The sequence below is a fragment of the Ambystoma mexicanum genome, chromosome 9 (assembly GCF_040938575.1).
Source record: "Ambystoma mexicanum isolate Mex_15411 chromosome 9, UKY_AmexF1_1, whole genome shotgun sequence".
NCBI lineage: Eukaryota > Metazoa > Chordata > Amphibia > Caudata > Ambystomatidae > Ambystoma > Ambystoma mexicanum.
Genome location: NC_090931.1, coordinates 252102757 through 252116070, shown reverse-complemented (window position 1 = coordinate 252116070; position 13314 = coordinate 252102757). Strand labels below are relative to the sequence as shown.

The window sequence follows — 13314 nt, the reverse complement described above, 5'->3', positions numbered from 1 at the left end:
CCCAACACCCACCTAAACAACAACTTGTCTAACAATGGCTCAATGATATGCGCCTAGAAGGATTTTACCTGTAACTCTCAGATTCAGCAAAATCCTCAGGCTTCATCATTGACAGAACCCTGTCCCTCCAGAAACATATAGACAGGAAGGCCCAAATAGCCTGGCTCTAAATCTCCACACTTTACAAAATCAAACCCTTTATCCTGCCAGAGGACTCCATTCCATAATGCAGGAGCTTGTGGTCTCCCACATCGATCTGGGAAATGACCTCCTGATAGGGCTCCCAGCAGCTTACTTAGCTCCCCTAAAAGAAGCCCATGAAGCTGCAGCTCATCTTATTACATGTGCGTGGAAATTTGACCGAATCACCCCCATTCCACATAAACTACATTGGCTTCCTCTCCAGGCCAGGGTACTGTTCAGTACTGCATAGATTAGTTACAAAGCAGTCACAAGTAGCACACCAGTGTACTTGGTAGCTCAGGTCCACATATCTGCTGGCACACGCTCATCCTGCAGGAAATCGACCACCCTACTCAAATCACATCTGGTCTGCAAAGAGAGGACCCACAAACAATCCCTCTCTTATCATGCACCCACCCTCTGGAATTCAATCCCAGTATCGTCTCAGAAAGGCCCCCACAATTCTTCAATTTCGCAAATCATCCAAAAAGTTGCTTTCAGCAAAACCTGACCATGGACTAATCCCAATGTCTGCACAGACCGCAACTCGTGGTACTGCGCTTCTGTTAAAAGATACCAGCCCAAATGCAAACTACCCACACTCTGTACAGCTCCACTGCTCTCAAGCTACGTCCACGCTTTAAACAATAAAATAATAATTACAAAAATAAAGGCAGTCCCGAATCTTGCATTTCCAATGCAAATGCTTCTAAACCAACTATCAGCTACTGGAGGAAAAAGGGGAAACATGCTGGACTGATAAACCAAACGTGTGTAAATACCCGCCATGTGGTCCCCTGTGCCTGCTTTGCTTGGTGAAAATTCAACCAGCGTTTAGTTTTTTAAGAAAAAACAAAAGTGGGTATAATCCCATTATGTATTTGTGGAAGCCCCAATTTGAAACACACAGTCATTTTCTGGGTGTGAATGGCAACGAGTGAAATCCACAATGGGCCAATCTGGCTGACACATTGAAAGAGAATCATTTTGATTGGTTTGGGGCCTGGTTTGAGGCCTGTGAAACCTTTCTCCAGGGCCACCATTTTGGCCCACAGATTTTCGCTCTGGGTCTACAAGTTTCAGCCATTAGGGCTTTCCTCGACCGCAGTTGGCACAGTGAGTATTTGACCATACACAGAAATGTACAGCACACTTTGGTTGAAGGCATGATATGGTTACAGTGCAAAACATTAAATCGCAGAAATTCACCAGTTATGGGCTCTGAATAAACAATAACTAAGTCACTGATGAGCAATGCTCATCTCTAAAAGAGAGATAGAGAAAAAAAGAAAGAGCGAGAACATTTACAGATCTGTAGGAAATATTTAAAACATCTCAGCGTTTGGCAAAAATACACATTTAATGAGCTGCTCATATAAATACCAAATATACATGTTTGCTTGTCTACTACAAATCAAGCTATTTACCTTAATTAATTTCAGGTGAGATGAAGATCGACTAACCCACACCTCTATTAATCCGCCCCAAGCCAAATTATATATTTAGATTCAAATGAAAGGAAATGCAACTCTTTATAAAACACTTACTTAGCAAGCCCTGCCGCTCTTGATAAGAGCAGACACAGCAGCAGCGCCAGCACCCACAGGATGGCCAGAAGAAAGACACCAGTGCCAACACCAAGCACAGGTCCAGCCATTCTAGGAGAGAAAGCAATACATGTTTAGATTGTTTTACACAACGCCTGACAAGTTTGCATGACATGCAAATGATCTGGCCAGATCCAAACATTCGTGCAAAATTTGAAAACGTTTCATTAACATTTTTGTGCACAAAATCATTGCTGAAAAAATGTTTTCCATGGAGATTTCCACAAAGTCGAAAAAAATCATGCTTTAAACCCCCTTATCTCAGATTATCCTCTTTCATTTAAACATTTTAGGCACAAACCTAGCCCTTTTCATGAAGTTATTCACACTGAAAAGATTTCGGAAATTAAAATCAACCAAACAGGATAATCGTTTTTAAGGAAAATTAGATTTGATATTTCCATACAAGCGCAGCAGCGACATAAATAAATTAAAAATATGCCGTTGAGCAGCTATACATGTGCAGTATGGTTTGGGGGACATACGAAGACAAACATAAAAAATCAGCTAAATTTATATTTAATGGAACACAAAAGATAATCTGCCGCTCCCAACACAAACCTGTCAAAACAATTCACATACAAATCATACAATAGTCTAATAAAAAAAGAAAATTAAACAATAAAGGTAAGGTTACTACCTATATAAAGTGAAAAGTCTACCAATGTTCAGAATGACCAAAATTAAGATTTAACTATTATTCAACACTGAAACATAAGGCTTCAATAAGGTTGGTTGTATTTTAGCTCACCCTCACAAATATCAAGTCCAAATCTAAGAACAGCACATATGTACATATTTACAACATAACTAGAAACTGTGACAGACTGCCTTCTGGTGAGGGCAGGATAGTCTGAACTTTCAATTTTTAAAAATAAAATGATGCAGGTAATTGGGTTTCTGATATGGAGACCTGGTAAACAGACCTCCCTATCACAACGCTCCATGCTAAAATTATAGTGCACCCATGTGCCTTTGCTATGACCATCTCCAAAGATCACGAGTAACTGCCATAGGTTACATGTGCATTTCTGAACAGCTGCTCAAACACAAAGTTCCAACAGGCAGAGGTGGATTTTTAATTGTCTGCACTTTTGGTTCAAAAAATAACAATTGGTGTATCCCAGCCACATGGTGGCACAGTAAACTGTAAATATAAGCCATCTTTAATCAGGATATGGTGGCTGCTGGCGTTACAAAATTATACATCCACATCATTCTGATGTCATAGGACGGTTAGCTTGGTGTGGCAATTCACTCGTAACAGGGCTAGGCGAGGCCCACTTCACTTCAAGACGCTCATAAAAATAAATACGTTCTGAACTTTAATTTGAACAGAAACGTGCATCTTGAGAATCAATTAAGGCTCCAAGGCTAGGGTGCTCCCAATGCTCATTTCAACATCACCATGAGCTCCCATCACTCTAACCAAGGGTTCCCTATCTCTCATGATGATGCTCAAATTGGCAATAAAACTGTCGCCAGGTAACCCCTACTGTCTTGATTATCCCTTTTACTTAAGGGGGTGCTAAACGCTGTGATCTTTTCTAACTATCTCCCTCCAGAGCTTTCTAAGGAACCTCAAAGATTTCCTGGGATTTTCCGTCTCTTCCGTCTTGCTGGCAACTCCACTGATTCTACACACCCAGCGGTCTCTGCTTCTCTCTTACACCCCTCACACTTCCTACAACACCTGCCTACCACATTGTTCCTCTCTCTTGCCGCACTTTGCCACTTGATCTTGCTGGTCTCTCCCACTGCTCCCATCTCGGGCCCTCCAACTCGCCTCACCCATTCTCCCTCAATTCACCTCCATGTCCTGCTCTTGCCACACTCTCTCTTTACTCCTGCCTCTGCCCTGCAACTTTCTCCTCCTGCCAAACACTCCTTGCTCCCACCACTATATCTATCTCCACTCTACACTACCCTTCTGCCTCTCACTTCTCTGCTCGCTCACTCACTCACAAACAACTCAAATGGTAGCATTCTCACACCCAACACCTTACCTTCACTCCCTCAAAGCAGGCATAGTCTCCTCAGAACTCCCACCTTCCTTCGCGCTTGTCTCTTGGGCAACCTAGTCCGCTCAGGACTTCACCAGAACACCTTTCATCAATGTCTGAACTAGCTGGACATCCATAACTCTGCCTACACCATTCTGGAGTTCCTCCCTGCTACCATTGGTCCCCCATGTCGCATGCTCCTCTCAACCAATCTTATGGCATTGGACTTCTGTTTCTCCTAGGTTTGTCTTTCGATTAAACATAAATACTGTTTAAGACTAAATTGTGTTCTACATATCTGTGTATTATGTCACTCTTCTGCACGTAAACTGCATGTCAGCCATCAAGGCAGGTGTCCTGCACATAATGTACAGCAGAACCCTCAACTGTAGATAGTTGCCCTGTAGATGGACAGGCTGCTTTCTGCAGCCCATAGTCAGAAAATGTGGTTTAGCTGTCACCACAGTCACCGACACAGCACTCTTCTTGACAATATGCGTTGAATGATAAATTGATTTAGCATAGTCATCTCTGCCTCCCACCGATTTGGAAATAAATGTTCATCCACATTGTACAGCTCCTGTCATTTGCATGTCTGCTCAGACCACTGTCTTCCGAAGTGCGTCCATCCACCACAGTGCTTCGCGGCCATACCAATGACAGTAGACGCTATACTGTAATTAGCGCCTAGACGCCTCAGGGCTTTGTGCGCTGAAATAAATGCAAAAAATAAATAAATAGCATAGCATATATTTGTTACTTATTTAATGGAATTATATAATAAATGAATAATCTAGCACCAATATATTTGCAAAGAACTGACAAAACTTGGGGATTCCATCCCTGGTCTCAGGCTCATAAGTGATTTTTTAGCTACTAACTGAGACAGTGGCTTACTGTCATGGTCCAAATAAAAGAAGGAATGAAATTAATGGGATAATATTTATGTTATGAAAGAAATGCAGGTGGTGCCCGCTTGCCCGGTGCTAAAAGCACTCTGGGGATGACATCCGAAGGCAAAGGACACTTGTTACAGCAGCCTGGATTGGACTCCTAGCAACAGGCTTGCTTTGGACTAATCTGATGTAGCATTTTGTCTCTGTATGGATCAGCGGGAGACACTGCCCTTAGTTGATTCTTCTTTGGATTTTAAGATAAGAAGGAGCTACATGAACTTTTTAGGGGCTAGAGTCTATTCCAAAGTCCTCTGCAACAGAGGTGAAAACTGAAGGCTTCAAGTAAGAATATTCACGTCCTACACACCCAGAGGACAAGGACACATCTGGGATGATACTGCTGTAGACTAAGACCTCTCCGCTGCCTGTGCACTGGAACCAAGAGCCTGCTCACTGGAAGTGAAAGACCCATGCAGGCGCTAAACAAGTTTCCTGCGGTGGAAGTGTGAAAAGAAAGGCCTCACCTTGGCCCTGTATCCCTGGACTGACTCTCCCAGCAACCATAGAACTGACTCGATGCCAGTTTGGGCACCTTCAACGTGGTGAAATCTGCTGCAATGGAAGCACTGGAGTCATCTCCGACCTAGATGCTCGGTCGCCTCCACATCTCCGAGCTTCGCTTGAATCTAATGGGCGCAGATTTACCATCTTCACATATGAGATCCAGCGAGTCATCCTGCATCCCCAATCCGACACTGACTGGTCACCACTTCTTAGAGCTCCAAGCCGTTGCCACTGCAGTATGCCAGTGCTGTTTAGAGCCAGCCAAGCCCATTGACCAATAAAGGACAGCCTCTCCTTCTCTGCACCTGGGGCCAAGTCTTCCAGCACCGCTGACCAACATTCCCTGCCGTATTCAGCATCTTCGACGCAGAAGCCGTCGCCATAGCCGAAGAGTACTGTCCCATCAGTACTGGTTGCCACTTGGCCAGTGTCTGGTACTGAAAGAGCTTAGACTACCTGTTCAGCACCAAAATGCCTGGCTCAACGCTAAGGAGCTCCAAAGACAAGAACATAAGGTATTTGTGGAGGCCTTGTCCTTTGGTCCCCTTAAGGGACCCTAATGAGGTTTCATCCCCCTTGTCTAGGTTTTTTAAAAGACATCTTCTTAAACTTGGACATTTGTTGCTGAAATCTTTTTCCTTGTAAAAAAATGTTTTCAGCCTGAATGCCCCTTTATTCCAAGAATAAATTCAGCTTTGTTCAGATAAAGTACAGTATTCCATAAAGTCAATACAGCATAAAAACAATCTACTACATAAATCACAATACATTTCAGATAACTAACACATTAAACACCATTTGATCAGTTAATTGATAACTTCCCTCTTCTTCACCGCACAGTCTCTAGAGTCTAGATACATCGAAAGCATTACAACCTCATCCTGAACATTCAAAACTTTAAACACACACTATGGCATCTCTAGGGCTTGTGAGGCATTTTCAGCAGTCAGAGTTTTTTAAGCTCGAATGTTCAGGATAAATCTTGTTCCTTTAGTCCTTTAAGTAGGACAAAAAGTGGGTTAATGTTTCCTTAAAAGTTATACAAAATAGACAAAGCTCAGAATTCAAGTTTTACCCTTTAGCTGTATTAAAAGCTACCGCAGTAAATTGAGCACATTTTTCTGGGGCATCTAATCCATCCTAAATATTGCTCAAAGCCCCAGAAAGACTTTGTACACAAATATTCAAACATATGATCCAGCTCTATATTAGACAAAAAGGGACTCAATGACCATTTCACAAAGTGGTTTCTAATAGTGTTACAGGATTTCTTCTAAATCAGGCTATCTACTAGCGACAAATAGTTCAGGCCAAAGTCACGTAATAAGGACTTTACAAATTGTAGCCATTTTAAATGACAGCCTTCAGTTTGCAAATCAAGTTCAGGGAAAGCATGCTTGTGTATATCCTATTCGTCCTTTCTATTAATACGAAACCAGAATAACAATATTTTGAGCCACACATCATAATGAATGGCCAGAAGACTAACTTCACAATAGATGGGGATTGTGGGAGTGTATTTAGGAAGCGAGAGCAAACTTTTTACGGAGTTTCTTTTGCCCAATTCAATTCCCTGTAAAAGGGCAGTACCCCATAGATCGACACCATAAAGGGCAGCTGGCGGGCCTTCAATATATAAACGTCCAGTGCTTCCAATAGTACTCTCCCACCAAATCTTTTTGAAAATGTAAGAATAGTACCAGCGTGTTGTCTCATCCATTGCAATCTATTTGTTTGCTAATAACCTCACACCTAAATAGTCAAAGTGATCGACTTGTCTTATTACACTCCTTATGACACACTAGTAGAACTGTTTTAGACAAGTTCACATACATCCTTCTTTCAATAGAGAAAGATTCCAAACATTGCAACGGTCTTGTGATACCGATGGGGGATTGGGAGATTAAAACAACATCTGCAGCATATTTTATTTGTAATTATATACAGGGAAGAACAATTATCTTTTCATCGCAAAAGACAAAATAGATAAGATATCAGAATTGATGGGAAGCATTTTGGCCAGGTTGTGATGGGGAGTAAATGGAACATTATGGAGACAATACATGGGTGGACTTGGGAGAGTTCGGTCAGCAGCTGACGCAGGTTTGTGTGGAGACAGCATATGAATGGGGCGACCCATGGTTGAGGATAGGGAAAGTTAGCAGTGGGAAGTGATAGGAGAATGAGTCATATAGTAGGGATTGGAAGCTGGAGAAGACAGTGATAGTGGAAGAGGCATCAGGGGTGAAGGAGGAGAGTGAGAACTGTAGGTCAAAGAGAAAGGGAGAAATGGCAGAAGGTTTACATTTAATTTTAGCAATAGGTGAGGCAATGGTGCGGAGAGGTCAGAGGGTGGAAAGGAGATGGTGGTGGGGACAATGGAGTCATCAAATAGGGATGGTGTGATAGTGTGACAGTAGTATTAGTGGCTGAGAGAAGGAGATGAATAAGCCTTAAGATTTAATGAGTTACCCCTGGTGTGCATTTGAGAAGTGGTTAGAGAAGGAAAGTCACCTAAGTGAATGAGGTGATGTTTTAGTGGAAGGAGAATCAAGGAGTTGCCCAAGTACATCAAAGAAGGGCTCAGTGGGACCAGGAGGGCGATAGATGGAGATGATGTGAACCGAGTGAAGCTGAGCAATAGTAGAGATGGGAAATTCAAAAGAGGAAGGAGAGGACGGGGCATTGGGATATTTTTGTGAGGTGCGACAAATCCTTGGCTATAGTGCCTTCTCTCGTGGGGGGGGACCATTCCCATGGGGCCAGGGCGCTGCAGCTACAGTTCAATATTCCCCCTGGGGGTGGTGCACCGAGGGACGATCACATGGGGAGAGAAAACCCTTATGGGATGAGGGATGATGTTCTGGCGAGAACATGGTATACCTCTACCCCTTCACAACCTCCCTCACCCTCTTACCCTATACCAGATCCCATAGTCCCCTACAATTCCATGTACCTGTGTAAGGTAGACACTTCCAACTCCTTAACAAGTACTGAGACGAGGAAGAGTAGGGACTACCCATGTAAATTCCAACACATGAATGTGACTAAGAACACCTTTGACTCACTCGAAATCATCAAGATCAGTACTGGGATGAAGAAGATGCACGGAGCAATGCAGAGTGCCCTGCGGTACAAACATGAGTGATCTAGACAACTTGGAATATGTACTGGGACAAAGGGGAGGAGCACAGGCGTGAAGAGTACTCCTAAGAACCACAATGTGCAGTCTAGTTGTTGCCGGCTGCTCATTGGTCCATGTAGAGTAGAAAAGGAAGAGGGACACAGGAAGCAGTTGTATAATCCTCCCTGGAGAAGCCAGCACAGTGCAGGAAGGTGGAAGGAAGCAGATCAGTATGCCAAGAGGGGAGCTGGAAGGACCAGGACTAGCCCAGAGTGGAAGGACCAGAAGTCGAGCTGGCAGAGAGAAGCTCCCGGGATTCCTGAAGTCTCAGAAGCATGTGAAGGAAAGACAGTGCTGCCCATAGGAAGATTGAGACTGCAGAGTTCCCGGGCGGAACAGAGTCCACGGCAAGACTCTGTTAGCTGGTGGGAAATTAAGAAGGTGCAGTCTGCATCTTCATAGTCACAGTACTTGGCAGGATAGTGAACCAAGTCTGTCCAGCAACAAGAGAAGCTTAAGGGTCTGGGACCCACGAAACGAAAGCAACAAAAGTCATCTTCCTTGTGGCGGTACTTGGGAGGAAAGGGCCCCAAGTATCCAGAGCCAAGGAAAAGAGATCTGGGACTCACACAAGAGTAACATGAGTCATTTTCCCCATGGCAGTACTTGGGAGGGAAGGACCCCAAATACCCACGTGCAAAAGAGGGGTCTGGGACACACTACACGAGAACCACACAAGTCATCTTCTTTGTGGTGATACTTGGTAGAAAAGGCCTCCAGGTATCCGGGGTCTGGGACCCACTCCCATGAAAAGGGAACCCACAGAGCAATTTACTAACTGGCAGGGAAGCGAACCATGTTGGGCCAAGCAGAAAAAGAGAGAAGCAGAGGTCTGATACCTACAAGAGACTTGGCAATTGGTAAGGAAAGCCCAGGGGAAGGGGAGCGATTCCCCCTGGCACTGGGAAATTTGTTAGGAAGCCTGGCATTGTGAATGATGCTAAGAAGCCTGACATTGAGAACTTTGTGTTACACCTTTTTGAGAGCCTGAGAAAGGCCAGAGGAAGGGAGACATTCCCCCTGGCGTAGAGAACTTTGTTTGTACCTTGGAGATCCTGAGAAAGGCCAGGGCAACCAAGACATTACACCTGGCATTGGGAACTTTGATTTCTAAAGCATAAAATCTTGCAGAAAGGATTAGAAACCATCTTTGGTGTTAGGTGGGAACATTGAAATGTGTATTCTGGGACATTGAGTACCTCTAGAGAAAAAAACATCTCTGCCTGCTGTAGCGAGTCATTCACACAGGCCAAAAAGAACCAACCCCCTTCAAGGCATCCAGAAGAAAGGAGTCATTCTTTTGGACCAACCTCCCCCTTTTTTGGTTAGTTAACTTAAGATTTAGGTGTAAGGGACAGGGTGAGGTTTCTGCAAACAGCACATTGGACTTATGATTTCAGAAATCCAGACAAGACTCTTAGCATTTACTTGGAGGAAGGTAAACTCCATCTTAGAGTTAAGGATATGTAGGTTTTCATTTTCTTTTTAATACTTAAAAAAAAAGCTGATTCTGTGGACATGCCATCTTTGTGTCAATGTCCTCACTCCGCACACTTACAGAGGCGATGAGATGGCCAGAGAGTAGGTGTCTGACTGCTCCTCCTGTGCCAGTTAGACGCAGAGGCTGAATGAAGGATTATTTGAAGTCGTGTTGGGCCACCAGGGTTGCAGTGCCTGATGGAGAAATCCGGGTTTCAGTGATAGCAAGGAGATCTAGGGCAGGGGAGCTGGCATGAAATTAGTCAGTGATAAAGGAAGTTTTGTTCCATACAGAATGAGCATTCCAGAGTGCAATGTTTAGTTGATGCGTGAAGGAAGAGTAAATAGAGGAGGTGTGCTTTGGTTTGCTCATCAGCGTTGTCTGTTCGAAGTAGGAGGTGCACAAAGAGATGGAGTAGAGCGTTTCAAGATGTGAGTTTTATGATAGGGATAGGAAAGCAAGAAGTTGTAGCATGATTGGAGAACGTGTAGGGAGAGGTGAGTGGAAGGACAAAGAGGAGCAGCAAGAGTGAATGCTTTATGGGGGAGTACTGCAGTGCAGAGACACAGCACAGTAATTAGCAAGCTAGATGGACTCACAGGTGCAGCATGCAGGAAGGCCAAAGCAAAGCCTCATAGGAAAAGAAAGAGGCAAAGAGGCTGGTCAACATATATAAAAGCATACCCACTTCATGTTTACCCAATTTAGGTGCAACACAATCAAGATCTTGGATCATTTCTGCAAGCAAATTGATGTATAAAGAAGATCAAACGCAACCCTGCCTTAATCAGATCCACAAAGAAATCTGTGCATTCACCCTTTAGAACATATCTAACCTGGCCAGGTTTCTATTATACCGTGCTTTTATGTCGTCTAAAATAGGAACAGGCATGCGCAAAGTTTCCAAAACCATCCATAGTTTGCATTTGACAGAGTGAATAGGAGTAGTTTTAAAATCCATAAAAACACATATACATTTTCTTTTTTCTGCATACAGTACTTCTCCATCAGTACACAAATGAGTAAACCGTGCTCAACCGCATCTCTGTTCCCTCTAAAGCCTCCTTGTAAAACTGATAAGATTGTCTTCCGAAACCCAATTCTCTACTCCAGTTAATAACATTTAGTAATAAACCTTATACATACTATTAATAAGGAACTTAGGGCGGTAGTTATTGAGCATATTTGTATCACCTTTTTAAAAAGACTGGTAAGATTTCTGCTTTTAACCAACCCTTAAGGATGTTACAATTTTTACTGATTGCTCTAAAAACATGTTTAAAAATGGAATCCATATTAGTGGGTTATCCAGGAATAAACCCACTGGTATTCTAACAACACCTGGGGCCTTGCCCGGTTTTTGGTAAAACAATGCTGCCCTTACTTTGCTTTTACTAAAGCGGAGTTCACACATAGGGCTGGCATCCACATTTACTCTTTATTGCAAAGTCTTCATTCTCTTTGTTTCCTTTACAGTGGCGGGACTTCAGGTGTCTTTAATTGTGTGTATTGTTAGTTCTTATTAAAGTTCCTATTTTTCTACAACCTTGGTTGGGCATTCTTTTTAGAATCAGTATTATATTATGGTTTGTGCTGCAAAAGTACGAGCTCCCACCTCTCCTTAAGAGTAAGAGTACAGTCTGCCCTCAGCCCACATTACCAAAAGAGGCAAAGGAGATGCACCTGTCGGGCTGTGATTGTTTCACCTTTATGAGTGGGATCACTGCTGGTCTATGCATCCTACAGAGTAGTAGTATTTTCAACACCCCTCTCCATGTCTACACTAACCCTGTCCCTTTTCTTTGATAGGATCGATGGCCTTTCAATATACAGCACCATGATGTGAGGACTAGCCCTTTGTGAATGAGTGCGCCATTGGATTCCTGTTCCCACGCCAGCTTCCTGTGAGGGGCAGTTCCTGGTAAAGGGCATCACTGCCCTTACAGAGGAAAAAAGAAAGGCAATCCCTCCCACCCACCAAGCTACATTCCCTCAAGTAGGGCAAGGTCCAGCCTATGAGGGTAGAATACACTTAACCCTTCCACAGCTGAACTGGGCCTACAGGGCTGACAGGTCAAGACCGAAACAAACTAGCAACCTATATCAAACATCCCATACCCAGCAAAACTCAGAAAAGCTACACATACAAACAAATCCTGGAACATGTAGGAGCAACCAGATACTAAACCAGGCACAAGTCGGATTCAGACCAATGAGCGGAACGGAAAAAGCATTACTGCCTAAAATCCAACGCAGACTCCAATGTCACCTCAGCACTAATACTACCAGACCAGTCAGCAGACTTCAACAAAGTCCACCAATAAACCCTTATCAAAAGATTTGGAGAAATAGGAATCAGCAACATAGCTTTACTATGGCTATAATCCTTCCAGACAGAAAGAACGCAAACAACGTGGCTGAGCTCATTCAAATCAGCCCATACTGCGGATTCCCACAATGCTAATCTCTCTTGGCACTGCTTCTTAACATCTACATGACTCCTCTCATCAAAAGAAATGGACTTACATGTTGACATGCTACAACTATGCAGATGACACACACATTATTTATAAAATCAGCATGAGTGAAGAACCAGACCTAACCCTTACAAACTGCCTCCCAGAAAAAAAATAATGAATGAGCACCAACAGCCTTAAACTGAACCTAGACAAAACAGAAATTATGATCACGCCCAACAACCCGTTGAACCAACTCCACATTCCATGGTCTACGGAAATGGGAAATGTGACCAGAACCCTCCAAAACCTCTGGATACTAAAGCACAATTACCAAATCCTAGAACCATAAGACAACACAGTAGTACAATAGTGCTTCTTCCTCCTGCACACAAACAGATATTACCCTTCCTCACTTTCCAAGCGAGAACACTCGCTGTCACCCCCCTCGTCATGTCAATAATAGCATGTATCTCGAAATGCCAGACCCCCTCACCAAAAAACGACAAGAGAATCCATAACGCTGCAGCAAGACTACTGCTCAGACTCACCAAGAGAGAACACATCAGACCAGCACGAAGAACCTGGCTACCAGTAAAAAGAATAATTTCTTCAAAGACACTCTGCATAACCCACAGAGCAATCCATGGCGAAGGAGAGGAATTCATAGAGGAGACAATCTCCATGTATAAACCAAAGTGAACACAGAACCAGCAATGACATTCGCCTCAAACAAAACAATACTCAAAGTTGAAATTTGGTGGAACAGAATTCTCCTGCATCAAAGGAAAACTTTGGAACTTGCTTCCAAAGGAAATACAAACAGAAGAACACCCAACACTCAGAAAGGTACTAAAAACATGTAACTTTGAGCTAAACAGAAATCTCTGTTGGAGGGGGACAACACAAGAGAAACACCCCAAACAGCCTAAACCTAAAGA

General features: G+C 43.4%; 1 protein-coding gene across 3 annotated transcripts in view; it reads right to left on the bottom strand.

Annotated features, from left to right (window-relative positions):
- TMEM218 (transmembrane protein 218) overlaps positions 1-13314 on the bottom strand; it is a 120563-nt gene that overhangs the window by 46335 nt on the left and 60914 nt on the right. For all 3 annotated transcript variants that reach the window (XM_069614555.1, XM_069614556.1, XM_069614554.1), the window contains one exon: positions 1731-1841. In XM_069614555.1, the coding sequence (XP_069470656.1) occupies positions 1731-1840 (110 nt within the window). In that variant the 5' untranslated portion in view covers position 1841. The remainder of the gene's footprint in view (positions 1-1730; positions 1842-13314) is intronic.